This window comes from Lissotriton helveticus, chromosome 12 (genome assembly GCF_964261635.1).
Source record: "Lissotriton helveticus chromosome 12, aLisHel1.1, whole genome shotgun sequence".
NCBI classification, from domain to species: domain Eukaryota; kingdom Metazoa; phylum Chordata; class Amphibia; order Caudata; family Salamandridae; genus Lissotriton; species Lissotriton helveticus.
The window spans coordinates 23,423,096-23,444,139 of NC_136073.1; the positions used below are offsets into that span (position 1 = coordinate 23,423,096).

The 21,044-nt window shown below is 44.4% G+C and overlaps 1 protein-coding gene across 1 annotated transcript in view; it reads right to left on the reverse strand.

Annotated features, from left to right (window-relative positions):
- NCAN (neurocan) overlaps positions 1 to 21,044 on the reverse strand; it is a 220,557-nt gene that overhangs the window by 29,228 nt on the left and 170,285 nt on the right. The window contains exon 11 of the mRNA XM_078670555.1: positions 18,662 to 18,775. Coding sequence (XP_078526681.1) covers positions 18,662 to 18,775 — 114 coding nt within the window. The remainder of the gene's footprint in view (positions 1 to 18,661; positions 18,776 to 21,044) is intronic.

Genomic DNA, 21,044 nt, shown 5'->3' on the forward strand with positions numbered 1-21,044 from the left:
CTCAGTAAACAGGGTTATTTAGACGCCAAGTTTCTGCCTGATAGACGGAGGTCATGACCTTTGCACCCTGGCAGATCACCAGCAGCCATCTTGAGAGAGCTCCACCTTCCTCTGTGCCTTCAGGGGGGCTGATGCAGCTGCTGCTACTATGAAGGCACCGCTAAGTTTCCTGAGCCGCCGCCATGTTTTACGGAGCTGATCAGCAAACATTGTTTGTTTTTCAAAAGCAAACTTTCAATTGGGTGTTAATATTTGATAAACTAAAATACTAATGACCCCAACACCCTGGGAGTTTTTTTCCCGGTGTGTAGGGGGTCCTATTATTTTTTTACTGTTTGGGACCGCCATCCTTTTTCCGGTTGTCCTGAACAGTAACATCAACATCAACAAATACTTTAGAACGTCAGCCACCTTAAATTGTCCGGACGGTCAGAGGTACTCAACGGGTACATGGATGTCCATTGAGACGTCTACGGAGCCCTGTTACCTCAGGGCAAACAGGACAGTCTGCCCGACTCTAAATGGAGTGGACAGTGTGCGGTACTTGAACCGACAGCGTGGTGTCCTTCGGGCCATCATTCTAAGGTTCCTGCCACCAGAGCCAACGGGGTCAAAGATGGTGGTTCACCCGATTCTAAATAGAGAGGGCAGATTGTCAGGTTGGAGGACAGGGAACTCCGCCATGTTTGTGTCAGCGTACCCCGTTATAGTTCGTAACTGACACCAGTCCCTACGTGTGCAGGACCTCAACCATAAGGATGAGATGACGTACAGTATTAGCAACCACAGCAGAAAGATCATTGAGAACTTTAGAAGAAAATGCCTTTAGCCAGGTATGTGGGTGTGCCCAGATGCGAGTCCTTTCTGTACCAAGAGAAACCCAACTGAGACTCAAGGAAGAAAACCAAGAAGGCTGGAACATAAACCTAGGCTAGCTGTTTGGGCTGGAATCTCTCTTTTGGGGCAAGCTCAAGTCTGGCTTGCAAATGGCTGGTCTGTATCTGTAATAACACAGACCAGGTAAGAACAGTGGCATGCTCCCAGAGTACTTTCCAGTGGTGCCGTTTCATTCGGCTATTTCCATCATTTGTTGCGGTGAAGCCGCAGTGAGAGACTTTTTAGTGATGTGGGTTGGGTCTAGTCAAGGGTCGCGCACTCTCCGTGCTTCGAGTATCAAACTGCACCTCGCGGACGAGCCCAAACAATGATGATGCAACAATCGGGTCGCTTGCTTAGAGGCATATGGCCTATTAGTTGAGGGACCTCTCTTTTTGGGGTGATAGCAAGACTGATTGCTGTTTGTGGGTCCCTGTGTGTAATTGCTCCGAACTAAATCATTATGGAAGGGAATGTGCCCTGGGGAGCATCAGTGGTTTAGACGGATTCAAGCGTATCCTACCTCCCCTTTTTGGTCTCTGAGTGAGTTGCACGTAATAGCGTGTGCACGCCTGAGGGTGTATTTGAGTTCTCTGGTCTCTCAGTGAGTTGCGCGTAGCAGCGCGTAGACGTCTGGGGGTGTATTTGAGTTCTCAGGTCTATCAGTGAGTTGCGCGCAGCAGTGTGTGGATGCCTGAGGGTGTAGTTGAGTTCTCTGGTCTCTCAGCGAGTTGCACGTTACAGAGTGTGGATGCCTGAGGGTGTATTTGAGCTCTCTGGTCTCTCAGTGAGTTGCGCGTAGCAGCGTGTGGACGCCTGAGGGTGTATTTGAGCTCTCTGGTCTCTCAGTGAGTTGCGCGTAGCAGCGTGTGGACGCCTGAGAGTGTATTTGAGTTCTCTGGTCTCTCAGTGAGTTGCGCGTAGCAGCGTGTGGATGCCTGGGAGCGTATTTGAGTTCTCTGGTCTCTCAGTGAGTTGCGCGTAGCAGGGTGTGGATGCATGAGAGTGTATTTGAGCTCTCTGGTCTTGCATTGAGTTGCGCTTAGCAGCGTGTGGACACCTGGGGGTGTATTTGAGTTTTCTGGTCTCTCAGTGAGTTGCACGTAGCAGTATGTAGACCCCTGAGAGTGTATTGGAGTTCTCTGGTCTCTCAGTCAGTTGCGCGTAGCAGCGTGTGGATGCCTGGGAGTGTATTTGAGTTCTCAGGTCTCGCAGTGAGTTGCGCGTAGCAGCGTGTGGACGCCTGGGAGTGTATTTGAGTTCTCTGGTCTCTCAGTGAGTTGTGCATAGCAGCGTGTGGACGCCTGAGAGTGTATTTGAGTTCTCTGGTCTCTCAGTGAGTTGTGCGTAGCAGCGTGTGGATGCCTGGGAGTGTATTTGAGTTCTCTGGTCTCTCAGTGAGTTGTGCGTAGCAGCGTGTAGACGCCTGGGAGTGTATTTGAGTTCTCTGGTCTCTCAGTGAGTTGTGCATAGCAGCGTGTGGACGCCTGAGAGTGTATTTGAGTTCTCTGGTCTCTCAGTGAGTTGTGCGTAGCAGCGTGTGGATGCCTGGGAGTGTATTTGAGCTCTTTGGTCTCTCAGTGAGTTGCGCGTAGCAGCGTGTGGATGCCTGGGAGTGTATTTGAGTTCTCTGGTCTCTCAGTGAGTTGTGCGTAGCAGCGTGTAGACGCCTGGGAGTGTATTTGAGTTCTCTGGTCTCTCAGTGAGTTGCGCGTAGCAGCGTGTGGATGCCTGGGAGTGTATTTGAGCTCTTTGGTCTCTCAGTGAGTTGCGCGTAGCAGCGTGTGGACGCCTGGGAGTGTATTTGAGTTCTCTGGTCTCTCAGTGAGTTGCGCGTAGCAGCGTGTGGACGCCTGAGAGTGTATTTGAGTTCTCGGGTCTCTCAGTGAGTTGCGCGTAGCAGCGTGTGGATGCCTGGGAGTGTATTTGAGTTCTCTGGTCTCTCAGTGAGTTGTGCGTAGCAGCGTGTAGACGCCTGGGAGTGTATTTGAGTTCTCTGGTCTCTCAGTGAGTTGTGCGTAGCAGCGTGTAGACGCCTGGGAGTGTATTTGAGTTCTCTGGTCTCTCAGTGAGTTGTGCGTAGCAGCGTGTAGACGCCTGGGAGAGTATTTGAGTTCTCTGGTCTCGCAGTGAGTTGCGCGTAGCATGGTGTGGATGCCTGATGTTCTCTGCCCATAGGCACTAAAGCTGCCCCCTCACTAGGGAGATGCAGTGAGGTTGAAATGTGCCTGCCTTTTTCTTGTATTCCCATTCAGAGGGGATGTTAGAGGTTCTGGCTGGACTTTCCCTTGCGGGCCAGAGTAAATACTGATTTGCATTTGCTGTTCCCTGTCTGTAAATGTATTGCTGAGCTACAAAGCGGTAGAATTGAATGTCCCTAAAGTTATTAGCAGTGATTCTGGCTGATTTAAGCCCCTATTCCTTCATTATTGTTCTTCTGAGGGTTACACCTAGAATAGTTGGAAGAGTGCTACTGAAAGAGCTTGATAAACCTAAAATGTCAATAGCACTCAAATTGAAACCTGGGGAACAAGTCTCAAGACATTACAAAGTAGGATTTGCCAAGATAGGTGTTTTAAAACAGTAGTTCTGCAGCTGCTGAATCAATATCTCATTACTGTCAGCAAAGCAAATAAACAAATCCCCACTGCATTTCAAGCCTATTAAATACCCAGTTTGGCTACACAGCAGCAAGAGGCCCCATTCAGCCAGTCTTGGCTTTTTATCCAACAGCACACTGAATTTTAGGTGTCTTTTGCATGTAAGATAAGATAAACTCCTCATGTGGGTTGAGTGGGTTAATAAAATTTGTGCAAATACCAACCCCATCATCGCTACGAATTGCCCAGTTCGCGATGGGGAGAAATGTTAAATAACGTTAGCCTAAAGTCTGGGCTGTTCGTATTGTGTTTTTGCCGCTGTTGTGTTTTACACTATGGCTATAGCTTTGCCTCAATTTCTACACAATCCACCATCTGCTGCACAACTGGTAGATTTGAGAAGATAGTTTCTATCAAAAAAGGACTAAAAGTTACTAAAACCGCTGCATAAGGATTGTAGTGCTGCTCATAACTTTACAAAGATTTACTGGCCACTGTACACTTGTTTACTTCTGGTTTTAAAACAAATAGGTGAGAAGTTTTCTCGTTTGATGTTAACCCCTTGGCTGCGGCGGTAATTCCGCCGCAGCGCTAGGGGGGACGGGGGGGCCGTGCGGCACCGCCATGCTCGTGACGGAACCCCTCCGTCACGAGCCTCGGGCGCGCTGTGCTTGTGACGGAGTGGTTCCGTCACGGCCCCACCCGCTCAATGGAACGCTCAGCGCAGGCGCAAAATCACTGCCGCGCAGGCGTGGCGGCCGGGCCGTGACGTACCCACTCCGTCTTTAGCACAGCCCGTCCGAGGCTGGTGACGGAGTGGTTCCGTCACCAGCACCCAACGGGTTAATAGGCTCAAAGGATGAGCTGTAGGAAGAACTTTTGTCAATAGAAGACAACAACAATCTTACATATTTAAATGTAATTCAAACAGGCTGGAAACTGTGATTTATTTCGTGTCATACTAATATTTTGTTTTATAGTTGATGTCAAACCATGTTATTTCAGTATTTTCAAGGCACTAATTATTCCAAGAACGCGAAAACATTCACAAGCAACCAAAACAGTTTGCATTTCTTTTTAATGTCTGTTCTCTTGAGATGTAACTGCTTTTTGTTGCGACATTTAATAAATATTCATGCGGTTTCTCCGCTTCCATCTGAGCCAAAATCATTATTTTTTTGATGAATAACCTTTTCAAATACATATCCTAAATGCCTATAGATTTCTTTCTTAAGAAATCTCTGTATTTTCTAAAGGATTTGGGAGCCAGTGCATATATTTACTAAAATATCATAATAGCTTAACAAAAGAGCCTCGGGAAGAGGTACATAATTTGGTTTTCTTTGCATTACAGGTCATAAACGTTGCCTCTTCTTGCCACATAATTCAGTCAACAGAGGGTAAATAATTTTGCCACATAACAAGTAGCGGCACTGTCTAAATGTGTGTCCGTCCAAGCTATATAGGGCATAACGAGATATAAACACACCTCGCGAATAGGTGTAGGTCAGATACAAATTACGCTACGAGTCGGCGGTATATGAGGCGATGTATTTACACCATGGTCCTGAGAACAGATCCACAATGGAACATTAACATTGGGGTATGTATATGGATTTAATGAGGCAGGAAGGAACTGGGAGGACACTCCATTAGGTACAGACGAGAAGATGCAGGCGCGAAACTAACCCAAGTGTGCGCTAGTTTAACTCCTTTACCGCAGCACAAATTCCGCCGTGGTGCGGGAGTTCTATTAAGTGGGCGGGGCCGCATCGGCCAACAGGCGTGCGCAGAACTACCGAGGTAGTGCTCGCGACGGCCGTTTGCCGATACGCGCACTCAAGCGGTTAAGGAAGGAGACGAATAATGGATTGTAAACACACCTAGAGAGCGCACCCACACATAAATCGGAAATTATAAAAATAAAGGATAAAGATTTGCGTGCAGCACCTTGAAAAGACTAAAGCGGCACTATGATGTCTGCAGTGTGAGGACCCTAGAGGAAAAAATGTAGGACTTGGATAAGTTGAGAAGAAACATTGAAGACATGCTGACTGCATGAAGGTTTAAAAGGTTGGGCCCTCTGGAGGGTTTAATTTTTCCGATGGCTTATGTTATGTTGGGTTTCTCTATGTTATGTTGTGTTTCTCTGACAACTGGAACTAGGCAGAAATCCCAGCTCCCCTGAAAAAAACCCAAGGCAAACTCAAAGGAGTTCAGTAACTAGAGGCCCTTCCGCCGTGGAGAAAGCTATCAACAAACAACTCTCCAACCATCTCGAACACCACCACCTACTAGACATCTCGCAGTATGGTTTCCACAGCAACCACAGCACGGAAACCGCTCTCATCGCAGCATTGGACCACATCTGGACCATCATGGACAAGAGGAAAACCGCAGCACTCATACCACTCGACCACTCCACAGCCTTCGACACCGTCTCCAACAGTATCCTCAGCACAAGACTCCACAACTCCGGAATACCATGGTCCTGCCTTTCGCTAGTGGGCCTCCTTTCTCTCTTATAGGAACTAGCGAGTCAGACTTCGACCCTATAGCGCCGAACTAAAGTACCTCATCTGCGGAGTCCCTCAAGGATCATCGATGAGCCCCACCCTCTTCAACGTCTACAAGGCACCACATGTCCAAGTCATAAGATCCCACATTGTCTCCTATGGAGACAACACCCAGCTCATCCTCCGACTCACACACAACAACCACACCACAAAGACCAACTTCACAACCTGCATGTCAAACATAGCAAACTGGATGACACAAAACTGCCTAAAACTACACAGTGATAAAACACAAGTCCGGAACCTTGGGAACAAGAGCTTTCCATGGTACTTCTCCTGGTGACCAACAGAACTGGCACCCATGCTCACCCCCACCAACCACGCCAAAAATCTTGGCGTCATCGTGGATGACAGACTCAGGATGACCAAACAAGTGAGCGCCATCACCGTCTTCTGCATCCTACGAATTACGCAAGATTTTCGATTGACTCCCCACCTACACGAGACGTACGGTGACACAGGCTATGATAACTAGCAGACTAGACTACAGCAAAGCACTCTACGCTGGCATCCAGAATCAACTCATACAAAGACTCCAGACCACCCAGCATGCCACTGCTCAACATCCCCCACAGCGCATACATCACGTCCCACCTCAGACAGCTACACTGGCAACCAATCCAGAAGCGATGCCAATTCAAACTGCTCACCCCGGCATATAAAGCCCTCCACAACTTCGGACCTGCCTACCTCTACCACGCCTCAACTTTCATCAGCCCACCACGCAACTGTGCTCAGCCTCCCTCCACCTCGTGCCAATACCCAGCATCCACGGGAGCAAGTCGAGAGGACACTCCTTCTATATCGACGCCAAATTCTGGAACGACCTTCTGCAAAACATCAGGACCTCATTATCCCATCTCAAATTCTGCAAGAAATTGAAGATGTGACTATTCAACTAGGAGCCCGATAAGCTTATTCATCTACTCCAGCGCTTGGATACCCCTCGGGTGGTAAGCTCGCTCTACAAATCCATGTAACATACCATGTTATGTTACTCTATGTCATGTTCTCTTACTCTATGTTATGTTACCAATTCATTTCAATCTTTATTTCGGCCAATTTGACCATCAAAGATATATAATACAATATAAAACCATCGGAAATGTGCAATAAAAGGCCATACATTAAAATTCATGTTCTTATAATTAAGTAGTCAACTGCGACTTTAAAATACGGGTGCGAGTATGCCAGACATTTGTAAGGAATTTGGCTAGTGCAAACACCGTTGGTCCCGAGACATCAGTTTTTAAAATTCTATACATCGGGAGGTATTCCCTACAACCAAAGTTTTTGATAAGTTATGTTACTCTACGTTATGGTAGATGTTATGATATATTATAACATAACAGGTGTATGTGTAAAGCGCACGATTACCCGAAGGTGTCTTGGCGCTGAATAACAGATGTTTATTGTTACCCAGCTCAATGGTACTCATTTTATCGACCTCAAATGGATGAAAGGCTCAGTGGACCCGCCGGGAATTGAACCTGTGACAATGAGGTCGAACACAGGCCCGCAGTGGCTGCTTTAGTCCACTGAGCCACCAGTTACGTTATATTACGCTGTGTTATGTCACGCTATATTTATTTGTAGGGCGCAGCGTAAATCATTACCACAGTCTCCTGGTGTTTTAACCCCTTCGATGCTAGCCCGTTTCCGCCGCTGTGCGGTAAACAAACGAACAGGGCGGGGCCGTGACGAACCCCAGCCGTCATCCGCACACGGGCACCGCGGAGCGTGACGGCTGGGGTTCGTCACCAGCATGCAAGGGGTTAATGAAACAAAATACAAACAATTGGTCAGAAAACTCATCGCATAAAATTCATCTAAACACACATTTTTTGTCACAAACTCATCTAAAAACTAAATGTTTTAAAACACTTTCAAAGAATGAAAAACATGGCTAAGAATATCAGGGCAGTGTCCTGCAAAACTAAAGAAAGCCTGTTATTAGGAGGGAAAGGGCGGAAGCACACATTCAAAGGTTGTAAGTCGTTGAAAAGTACCAGAAAACGTGGTTTATGACATCAGTGCGGTGCGTGGCATAAACACATTAGATAAAAGTGTTAGTAGATGGACAGCTGTTCAGAATGTATGACGAGTTGGAGCAGTCCTACACTACAAAGAGGGACTTATTTTGACGATGCAAAGATGTGGCTACTTACAGCCCTGGGCGTCATATGAAAGCATGAATGGAGATCTGAATACTGAATAAGGAAGTGAGTGCATGCCTTAAAAGGATGTGCTATCTGTTCTATAATATAAATAAAGCTCCTTTTTGGCAAAGGCTGAGTGGAGCATTTTAAAACTAATGAAAAGGGGAAACGAAGCGTATGAAATGAAGGAGGCAGGTCATTTTAAATTCGATGGAAAGGAATCTACGAAATGGACCAGGAAATTGCATTAAATTAAATTTTCTTAATGAAATGCGGTTTGGGTGACATATAGGGAATACAATCTTATAGGGCACATGCCTAAACAACTAGAGTAAGTAATTGTTCATGTCATACAGTAAAGTAAAGTAAATCATTAGACGCATTCAGCTCATGTCCTCAAATTCATTTCTCCTCCTGACAAAGGGATGAATTTACCCTTTCATCAATCAATCAAAGCATTTATATAGCGCACTACTCACCCGGAGGGTCTCAAGGCGCTGGGGGGGGGGGGGGGGGAGGGGGGGGGGGGTCCGCTACTGCTCGAACAGCCAGGTCTTGAGCTGCTTCCTGAAGGCGAGGTGGTCCTGGGTCAGGCGGAGGTGGGTCGGAAGGGAGTTCCAAGTCTTGGCGGCCAGGTAGGAGAAGGACCTTCCTCCTGTGGTGGCTCTTCGGATGCGGGGGACGGTGGCGAGGGCGTGGCCGGTCGATCGAAGCTGGCGTTTGGGAGCGTAGAAGTTGAGGCGGCTGTTGAGGTATCCTGGGCCTTGGTTGTGTAGGGCTTTGTGTGCGTGGGCGTCAACTCATTCAAACGAATTGAAATTGCATTCTTTTTAATGGACCAAGAAATTCTGAATTTTGATGCAGAATTCTGCTATTTGAATACAGAAATGGCCAGTAAATTATTTCTTTTGTAGTTGGAAGGTGATCTTGTGAAATGCCTCAGTAGAGTTTGTCAGGGTGGGATAAGACGCTAAAGTGTCGGGTTGTGACGGGTTCATCTGATGGGCCCAACCCCTCATTATACACCACAAACAACCCGGAAGGCTGGTCATAGGACTGTCAAACTGGGGAACTGAAATAAATTGAAGGTGGGGGCTTCTTGCTATGTAAATGACTTACATTTAGAGTAATTGTAGGTAAAGCTATTTGTTATTCTATCAACCTGCCATGAACGTGCCCATCAATTATGAACGTGTTTATTTTGTTTTAAACACTGAGTGAGTGCACACTGGCCTGAAGGCAAGAGGAAGTCGTATACAAAAAATAGTAATAAACAAGAGTGCTTTGATAAAGGTAAATAAGTAAGCAAAAAAAAAAGAAATACATTTTAAAATGTAAAAAAATTAAATAATTAACCTCCGCCCCCACTCTATTCCCCAAAAAAGGTCCCACGCTGGATATTCTGCTCTTGGGGGAGGGCTGGAACCACTCTACTTCTATACTTAGTGTATTGTGTGAAATGGGTGTTGAAAATAATGTAGCGAAAGGCTGGCGCCAAAATGGAGAACGTGGGGTGGAGGCGATGGTTTACCAAGTTGAAAGCGTCTGGGGAGCTTAAGAGACGGCACTCAACCACTTGTAGTGTCGGCATACAAATTACGGTTCTGCCTGTGTGCCCAGATCTTAGCCAGCAGTTCTGTTACGTATGCGCGACACCGACAGTTCTGAGTTTACAGTGTTCCAATGTTTTATGTTCTCCAAGCAGATCCGTCCAGTTTCCACCCTCAGTATGTGTCCTCTGATTCCGAGGGACCCGATGAGCGCTTTGAAGCCCTAGGCTTCTGCTAGTTTGTGATAGCGAGGTGCCTCTTTTTTAGGTGAGTACACAATGCATTGAAAACACGCCATCGACAATGCCCAACCACTAGTGCTTAACTTGAGCCGGTGGTATCCAGAGCTCGGCACCAACACTTAATTATCAATACCGGCGTTTGTGACAGTCTGCCACAAGGTGGTGCTGTCTGGCTAATTTAGAGATGACCACAACAACAGTTAAATATTAATTCAATATACATTAAAGCTAACTATTACCAGCTTCCCAATCCATTCTTATAGTTTTGGGGGCTTGAAACAGTCTGAATTGTCACACTTGTAGGCATGTGATGGTCAGTAGTTGCGTTGGTACTAATATTTGGAGAATAGCAGAGGTATCAGTTGTCAGTAGACGAGTCTGAGTTGCAAACGAGAACCGGAGGTCAGAGTCTGCCAAAAATCCTCCGTGGAGGTAACCCACTAGAACATGGCAAATTCAGCAACGCCACCAAATCCACATGGCATGTGTCGCTCAGCCTTTGCATGATTTTCAGTCAAATGTTCAGGGAACTCCGACCCTGACCGAGTGTCTTCAAACTTTATAATTGTATTTAGTACAGCGCAGCGTGATGTCATGCAATCTATCTCCGCTCACCGCCATCGAATGACAAAGTAGGTACATTCACCCCCCAGTCACAGGTCTTGGTTAAATCCATCGTTTTTTTGCTCACCATGCCATTCCAGTTTGGACCCAGCCATATGCAAATAAGCCTTGAATCTGCTCACCTTGGGAACAGTCCAGACCAAACTGCCAGGTCTTCCTTGGACCAGAAACAAGCAGTTTTGCGGTATCCCCCCTCATCAACCAGGCAACTTAAATCTGGTGGCGTAGGGAGCATGGGACTCACGTCTGGGCATACCATTCCCAATTAGGGTGACAAAGGCAAAAGGACAGATGATGGGCAGAATGCTGAATCAATCTAACATTCACGCCTAGTCAAGAGATCTGGGTTAAATCCATCGTTATTTTGCTCTCCACGCCATTCCAGTTTGGACCCAGCCATATGCAAATCAGTCTTGACGCTGTGCCTCATGGGAACAGTCCAGCCCAAACTGCCAGGCCAGGTCCTTCCTGAAGTTCGAACTGAACTGTTCCCAAGAGACCAATTGATCATATGTAAGTCGAAACGACGACACTGTATAAGTGGGATTTTTCACATGGACAGTTTTGGACTGATATATAATGTTTGGTCCAGTCCCTTAGCCACCTCATTAATGAGCCACTTGTATTTTATCATGAGGCCCAAACCATCATAAATACAAATGAAACTGCCTATTATCATTTGGTGATTACTTTGTTTTCACTGAACACTGTGCAACCTGCACTTTACTCACAATTATCTAACTTGACATAGGGTTTAATTTACAATATAAAAATGTTTGCATTATAATTTTTGTGTAATTGATTCTTTGCATTTCTGATATTAAATATCTGGCAATTAATAAGCCTAAATAATTCTATAAATCCCTGTGAGAGGAGCCACCGCTGATTCCCTTTTACCTATTTTCATTCCAGTGGAATATATTTGTTCCCTCACAATTTGCTTTTGCCCACGTCGAGAAGCATTTTTTTGTCAACAGTGCATTCCTGCAAATTTCTGATTTGTATTGATACAATTTTTGTAAGAGGGCATGTGGCTTTTGTGATAAGGCTCCTATGCCTTTCGCGACACATAAAAGCTATAGAACATTCGCATAAAAAGACACAACCAATCAGACTTATCAATATATCTCTCTGCCACAGATCTAAAGAGCCTTCCTTGCTTTTGATGGACAGAAATTCTCCTTTGCTGCTCAGGTTGTCTTCTTTGCTCTTTGATGCCTTTCCCCACCGCTCCTTTTTTTTTTTAACCTTGGTTTCGAATGGGATCCTGGTCAGCATAATAAGTAGAACGCGCTCCTATCCCTGATCCCTTCCAGTGCGCGATCTCTGAGCTCCCGCTGCTCTGCTGCGCCACCCACAGCCGCGTGAGCGGGGTCGGCAGGCTAGGATGCAACGGGGTACGCCAGCACTGGTAGCTCGCGTTCGGCCAAGTTCCTCCAGAGACAGTCGCCGACCCAAAGCACAGAGACCTTTTTTCATGTTCCTAGCCTGATGTTCTAGCCCTCATTACTGACAAGCGCAAGCCGGCTGCAACCACCGCGTCCCCGCGGTTTCAGAGGCCACCGTATCTGTGATGAAGTGCGATGGGCCGAGCTGGGAGGTGGCAAGAGTGCGTAAGTAGGAAAAGATCAGAAGCTGGCCAGGGAGAAATGTGTTTGTAGAACAAAGCAAAGGTGATATGTCGGGTCTAGTGCCTACGCTGGATGGAGATAAATTGGCGGAGCCTTCTCCGAACATGAAAGAGGGGTGGGTTCAAAGAGACGCCCGAGATTGACTCGCAGGCAGTGCGAGCGGGCATTAATTAAGGGTACGCGACAAGCCCCTGCGACATAGGTGCACAACCTCAGCATCCTCTTCCATCATGGCCTGAAACACATGCCGACCTAACCGTGATGGCCAAGGCTGGATTTATTCATCTTAGATCAGCTAAGAGTCGACTCCGGTGCAAACCGAACCAGGCATATTTAATGCACGCCTTTGTCTCAACAAATCTGATTGCGAGAACGACCAGACACTAAAGTTTGCTAAGACATGATTACTTATGGTGTTTAATTGCGTTCACCGTGTCTACTAGAAATAAATAATTACATGGTAGAAAGACTCTGTTGATGGAAAGATCTGCACACCTTGAAAGCGGTTCAATTTTGGATCGGTGTTATGACATTGGAAAAGTGTGGCTCAATGGTTAGAGCGGAAGACCCTGATGCAGAGGTCTGGCCCGGGACCAGGGTTCAATTCCCGCCTCGGCGAGTCTCGGGCTCAATTTCCTCAGACCTGATAATTCTCACCTCGGTGCCTATTCTAACCATGGGTCCCACGCTGCGACTCTGGGCAATAGCTTGCTTAATCTCCACAACGGCCCCAACAGCGCTGGGATGCCTGGCTTCACCTTGGGGGTGCCCAGGAGTGGGCATTTCAAAGGGAAAAAGCCAGGAAGGGTTCCACAGCGTTATGCGTATAGTGCCAAGACACTCATGAGTATAAGTGCGGTTTACAAGTACGAATCATTTCATTTCATTTCATGACATTACATGTATTTGAAAAGCGCATGTAAACCCAAGGGTATCTTGGCACTGAGTAGCATATGTTTATTGTTACTCATTTTATCGACCTCTGAAGGATGAAAGGCTGAGTGAACCCGCTGGGATTTGAACCTGTGACCATGAGGTTGAACACAAGCCCTTACAGTGGACGCATTAGCCTACTAAGACACTCTGGGTACACCTGCTGTACTTTCATGTATTGGAGGTAAATGATGTACTCTTTCACCGAGCCTACCTGCTCATGGTTTCAGGGACAAGGGTAAGACCTCACAGATTTGAAAACGAAATAGCTCAGCTACCAAACATTACCAAACAGACGATGCGCCTTGAATGGATCATTACGCTGCAGCAGCAGCCACAGAACATTATTTTAAATTGACAATAACTGCAAATGTTCATAGTTAAATGCAGAGGAGGTAAACGCTGGTAATATATTCATGGAAATGTCGACAAAATGGATATATAAATGGCATACTCGTCGGAGAGGCCCAAAAGAATGTTATTGAATGGCAATACAATTTATCAATAAAATAACAGTCCATATGAAAAAACTGAAACAGGATGTCAGAACTGCTAATGTTAAAAGTTATATTCACTTTAGTAAATATATTATGCATGTGATTATGATACAGATAAAATTGCCTTTGGGTTGCAAAACAGTGGCACCAGTTTAAAGAAATAAAAGACAGACTTCTCATTAGATGCACTTTAATGCTGACACTGGTATCGAAAACTTGTAAAAAAAATGTCATTTACTACAATGTGTCGCTCTTTCATTTTTTTTCTCGCTCCTCTGTGTATATGTCTCCCCTCTATTCTATATCTGATGACTATCTGTGCTGTACCTACTGTAAAGCGCTCCGATACCCTGGGGTCTGGCTAGCGCTATAGAAAACTTCTTAAATAAATAAATAAAAACTTGTCACATGAGTCTAAGAAACAATTTACAGACTCAGTTGCAGCTGTAATTGCATCATGGAGTAAAGTTATCGTAATGCACAGCGCCAAAGCTATAGCAGACAAAGACAATAACTAAGGGACCCAGCTCTGAACACTGCAAGTCTAACATAACATAACATGTGTATTTGTTCACCCAGAGGTTTCTTGGCGCTGAATAACCAGATGTTCATTGCTACCCAACTCAATGGCACTCATTTTATCGACCTCAGATGGATGAAAGGCTGAGTGGACCCGCCGGGATTTGAACCTGTGACCATGAGGTCGAACACAGGCCCCTCCAATGGGCGCATTAGTCCACTGAGCCACCAGATGGTGGACAATATACACATTAGTGATTGCTACAATCAAGAGAAAGAAAAATCCATCAGGGGTCATTGCACTCTGGAGAGGTGACCATTCACATAATTAAAGACAGAGGAGTTGCGAAGGAAAATCATAAAAATCAGAAATATGGAATCAGCTATAACAGGTAGACCGCACTGGAAGGTGCCACGCTTGGATACTTAGGTCTGCCTCTTAACCCGTTGCATGCTCGTGACGGAACCGTTCCGTCACGTGCCTCGGGTGGGCTGTGCTGGTGACGGAACGGTTCCGTCACGGCCCGCTCGCCGCGTCTGCGCGGCGTGAATTCCGCGCCTGCGCTGAGCGTTCTGATGAGCGGGCGGGGCCATGACGAAACCGTTCCGTCACAAGCACAGCCCACCTGAGGCTCGTGACGGAGCGTTCCGTCACGAGTACGGGAGCACCGCGCAGACCCGCCTCCCCCTTAGCGCTGCGGCAGAATAGCCGCCGCAGCTAAGGATTTAAAACATATTTCTGAGCAAAATCCAATGCACGAATCTGAGGTCAATACATTGTGCTCAATATCCATTTTTAATGTTTAAGAATAATTGACAGTTTATGTAACTTGTGATAAATGAGACATGGCACAAACATCCTCACTGATTTACTGCTCACTTTGAGTAAAAAATAGATCAACTCAGTTTGGGTATCTTAATAGTACTGTTTTATGATTTGCTGTGTTTATCTGTAAGGAATGATTGAAACTGCTGTATTAAGCTTAACCCCTTCGACGCTCATGACGAGCTGGGCTCGTCATGAGGTAGCCTCCTGGCACGCTCATGACGAGCCCAGCTCGTCATGAAACATGCGATACCGCAAATCTCAGCGTACGGGCGGAATTCCGCCCGCACGCATGCGGTTAAATCTTTTTTTTTTAATGCTACATATATAATGATCAGTATGTTGCCTGAATTTTAGAACAACTTTAGGAACTGACAACCCAAATATACAATTGCGATAACTCACAAAGGCATTTTTGAATAGTACTCTGTTATGTACTATTCCATAAATTGTCACCAAAACATTAAAATAAAGTGGGAAAATGCAGGCAAAGTGTATTTATATTTATGTGTGTGGTGTTGAGAGTGCTCTATACAGGAGCTGCTTTCCACCTAAACTTGAAAACTACCCAGAGTTCTCTGCTTCTTTTTTGCATAATTTATGTGTCACTCTATGCCTGAAAGGGTATTGTTTTGATATAAATATATATATGTATGTACATACATTACATACATGCTAGAAGGTCATTGTTGACGCAGCCAGGCCGTGCCACAAGAAAGTGCCCGCACTCCAGGTAAGTCCAAAAGAAGGTTTATTGGGGTAGCTGACGCGTTTCGACCAGGAGATCTTTGTCAAAGAATATTCCAGTAAAACTACATCCTATATGCATAAATGATTTTGTAAATTCCCCCGTGCATAGTTTCTGTGAACCCTGTACGGTATCATTATTGGTAAGTAGGTAGGATTCTTAGCTGACCCACAACAAAAGAATGATAATGAAATGAGCTATAATCAATGATGACAAGCAAGTGTACCGATTGATTTTCCCCTACTTACGAAATGTTTAACTCACTAAAAGGTTAAAATTCGATAAAACGCACTACGTGTGATTGAGAAATATAATCCGTAAATGAATGGACGCATGAGATGGACAACCTGGGGTACGCGCATTCCTACCCTGATGAAGGCTCTACTGAAATTATTATTAGAGAAACAAAATATATAAACAAAAACAATTGAGCCTGCGGGCGTCCTATACTGAGTGATTGTGCATTCCCAGATCAGGGAATGTGAACTATGTTCATTAACTTCACTAAAACCACTGGGCCAAGTCATTTTAGTTCACTTTGTTGAATTTAACTTCTGAAATTAGCTGCAGATGTTACAAAAATCCTTAAACCAACAGGAATAGCCTTTCAGTATGTTATAAGATGGCACGGAGGATGAATTTAATTGATGATAACAGGCACTGAAGACATATGTGGGATAAGTGTATGTAAAAATGTTTGAATAAATAATTCATCAAAACTGCAGTGAGAGTTTGGAGAATGCCATCTGTTCTACAAAATATGTTTTGGAGTTCAGCCATGCAAAAGTAGCATTAGCTTATGCCAAATCAGTTTTCCTTGTACTCTCTTGTTGAAAACTGCAGAATGAAGATCCCCACGTTGACAGTCAGGTCTACCAGAACTGTGTGATCTGTGACAAATACCCGTGCGCCTACATTCATTATGCTTAAAACATGGCTGGTGACAGAAACAAAATGAGGGATTAATTTAGGCTACGGGCAGTAGCCCGCTGATCGTCAGTGTGGCGGGGGTCATTTCCAGCCTCACCGTGGCTGGACGACCACCCGCTATATTTTGACATCCTTACCAACCCTACAGAGATCGCCGCGCCTTTAGTGCAGCCGCCATCACAGAGGCTGTTCTAAAGCCGCTGAAAGTTTGGTGAGCGGTTTGTCAAGTTTTAGGCGTCACTGCCTCATACTGTTTTGTTTTCTAAAAACTAAATTTGGAGTTTGTTTTTGAAAAACAAAAAATAAATGACTCTAATATAGTCAGAGGATTCTGAAAATATCTGTGAGTCTTTTTTCTATTTTGTTCGGTCAGGACCGCCAGGGTTTCCGCGACGGTCCTGAACTGAAAAGAACAATACATCATACCGTCCACTCTGATGCTCCTAAACCAATGGACCGAACTCCAACGGGGAGTCGACATAGGTTTTCTGATGGTGGACCCAACAGGGACGTTGCAGCCAGAAACATGGCGGTCCACCTGATTCACAACAGAGCTGGTGGACCGTCAGGTTGGCGGATAGGGTATAGAGAAGCAGGACACGGCAGCGTTTGCATGGAGCGGAAACTATCTCATCCAGCTCTTTGCACACTGAACTCCTCTGTGGCTTGCAATATCCTCATAACTTACTCCAAGTTGTAAAATCCCTTCTCTAATATTCTTTGAGCAAATGAAAAGCCACAAACTGCATATAAAAAAGGAAAATGTAATGTGTTAATTGATTTATAGGTTGAATATATTTTCATTTATATAAAATTTCATTATGATGTTTAAATATCAAATCATATATAAAAGATTTAATTATCCAATCAATTATGACATTAGCACGGTGCTAATATCTCAAAAAGAGAAACTACTGATTTGAGTGTAATTAAATGTTATGACTTTATGAGGCGCCTTCTTTAAACTCAATATCATCGCCTTATTCAGTAAAAAGATTACATTTATAATACTAAACTGGCATTTGAGATATGGACGTCAATATTTTATGTTGTAGCAGTGAGAATTCATTTAACATTTAATGTCTGTCTATAATCTTTAAAAAATCCTACACATTGATTATGTTATAAGACATATCTAACTTTCATGAAAAATGCTTAACCGGTAGATGAAGAAAGTGGCTTGTAGTTGACTGAGGTAAATGTAAAGTTCAATTTTATGAAGATTATTGTTTGGCTTATAGAATTATTAAACACCTATTGCAGGATACAATTTTCTCAATAAAAGTAATGCATTTTAATGATGACTATATGCTTCACAGAAGTACAAATAAAAACGTGTGATGCAAATATGTAAATACCAACTGCCAGTGTTTTGCCTAGTTCTCTACCCACCCCTCCCCCCAAGGGATTCACGTGTGTACACATGCACACAGCATACATGCAAACTCGTGCACACATTCACATGCGTGCTCACTCTCAAACTTAACCATAAATGCACAGATTCATACTTGCATTCAAACAGAGATATGCACGCACCCCCATTGACGAACACCCTATTGTTCTGCATACACCACCTCCTGAGGTTCTTGCTAAAAGGGAAAAAGTTGTCTAAATAAAATTATGCTCATTCTATAGAAAACATGTATTAAATAACAACATTCTGTGAAGCAATCTGAAGATTAGTTGGGGGGGTTTCATGAAATATCTAAGAGTTGTTAAAACCATCAGAAATTATTAATAGATCAACTGTCGGGTATTAACGTAGCAAACACATCCTTAAATTGACCACATTTTTCAACTGCGTTGAATCAGCCAATCGGTGGCAAGGCTGGTCATGCATTATGACTACAATCAAGTGCACTTCCATGTACTCAGGTAGGACGTCTATCTAAGTCTAATTTTACAATAATCCACAATTATTTGAGGCCCGTAGAAGCTCGCACGCCTTACCTTTTTCGCAGGTGGGCCCTTCGTAGCTCGGTAAACACAGGCATAAGAACGAGTTGACTTCGTCGACGCAAGTGCCGCCATTTTGGCAAGGAGATGTCAGGCAGTCGTCAATATCTAGAAAAGTAAAGAGAACAGGTGCGTCAGGTGAGCTGGAAAAGAAATGGTTCTTGCAACCATTCCCAGAGTGTGCAAGATTGTTCCAGTCTAGACAGTGCAAGCACCAGTCAACTATCATTATAACAGTAGACACGCAACACTGACAGAGCAAGACCCATCTCACCCAACACTACACAAACAAGTTACTAGGACTACGAGAGAAGTCAATGCAATAATGACAGAATGAGAACCATCTAACTCAACACCAACGCTGCGAGAACGATTCAAGAGTGACTGTAAGAACCTACACCCCAACAGCACAAGAGTCAACTCACCCAACACAAACTAGTTACAATGACTACAAGAGAAGACAATGCAATAATAACAGAACAAGAACCATTTGACCCAACACCAACGCTGCAAGAACTAGTCAAGTATGATGTAAGAACCTCCACCCCAACAGCACAAGAACCAACTCACCCAACACAAACTAGTTACAATGACTACAAGAGAAGATAATGCAATAAAAACAGAACAAGAACCATCTAACCCAACACAAACTAGTTACAATGACTACAAGAGAAGACAATGCAATAAAAACAGAACAAGAACCATCTAACCCAACACAAACTAGTTACAATGACTACAAGAGAAGACAATGCAATAATAACAGAACAAGAACCATTTGACCCAACACCAACGCTGCAAGAACTAGTCAAGTATGATGTAAGAACCTCCACCCCAACAGCACAAGAACCAACTCACCCAACACAAACTAGTTACAATGACTACAAGAGAAGATAATGCAATAAAAACAGAACAAGAACCATCTAACCCAACACAAACTAGTTACAATGACTACAAGAGAAGACAATGCAATAAAAACAGAACAAGAACCATCTAACCCAACACAAACTAGTTACAATGACTACAAGAGAAGACAATGCAATAAAAACAGAACAAGAACCATCTAACCCAACACAAACTAGTTACAATGACTACAAGAGAAGACAATGCAATAATAACAGAACAAGAACCATCTAACCCAACACCAACGCTGCAAGAACCAGTCAAGTATGACTGTAAGAACCTCCACCCCAACAGCACAAGAACCAACTCACCCAACACCAGCACAAACCAGTTACAGTGAAAAGAAGACAAAAACAAAACAAGAACCGTCTAATCCAATGCCAACGCTGCAAGAACCAGTCAACTATGACTTCAAGAGCCTTCACCCCAACAGCACAAGAACCATCTCACTCAACAGAACAATGATTTACGTCCGTGCAAGCTGTGCAAACCCCACCTAACCCACATACCAGCATGAAGCAAACACCAAACCTCTTCTCAGCAGTTCAAACTACACCCATCTGTAGAGTGCACCAATAGAACGCCCAAAGAGCAGCTCCACCCAATCACAACCCAAGAATTCAGGTTCAATACATCCTCTTCCCCCCACATGCAGTTACTGTTCTTGCACTGCATTTTGGCCACTAGCTTAAGTAGGTGGCTGGGCAGATTCACTGGAGGAGCGAAGATGTTCGCTTTAATGCATTGTACTGACTAAGTTCAGGTACTGCTAAAATAATTCATACTATGAAACTTGTCTGCTTTAGTGTTGTGTTTGTTTTTACATTTAGGACTCCTTCGGCCTCACCACGTATCCCACAAGGCGTTTTGCAGACTACAATAGTTTGACTCCCCTCACCCACAAATCAAGCTCTGACTAAACCAGAAAATCTTCAGCAATAGTTTACTTTAATGTATAATTTGCCATTTCATATAAAAAAAAATCTTAACATCCTAACGAAGACCCAGGCTACAGACTCTCTAGTGGGATGAAACATGTAGAAATGGTGTCTGTTACTGGCTTTTGTCACTCACTGGTAATCAGAATCATACAACATATTTTGTAGGTTTACAATTTTCAATAGCAACGTACGGCCAATATATTTTGATTTAGGTTTTAAGCATGCATATTCCTTGAAAGAAACATTTGCGACCCATGTTGTTTGAAAATTAAAAACTTTGGGCCTGATTGAGTGTTCAGAGATAGCTAAGAAAATGCTCAAATTTCTGTAGGGAAGTCTAAAGAAAGTAGAGAATATGTAGTCTGAATTTCCTCTGTCATAGGCAGAGGGTTGTCGATGACATTCGGATGGTGGATTCCATTCCGTATTCAGACATTCATCCTGAAATTTGGAGGATTTTCCGGTCCCTCCCATCTCTAAACCAGGATATTTGGATCTTTTACTACTCTCTTAGTCTGGTATCTGAATCAAATAAT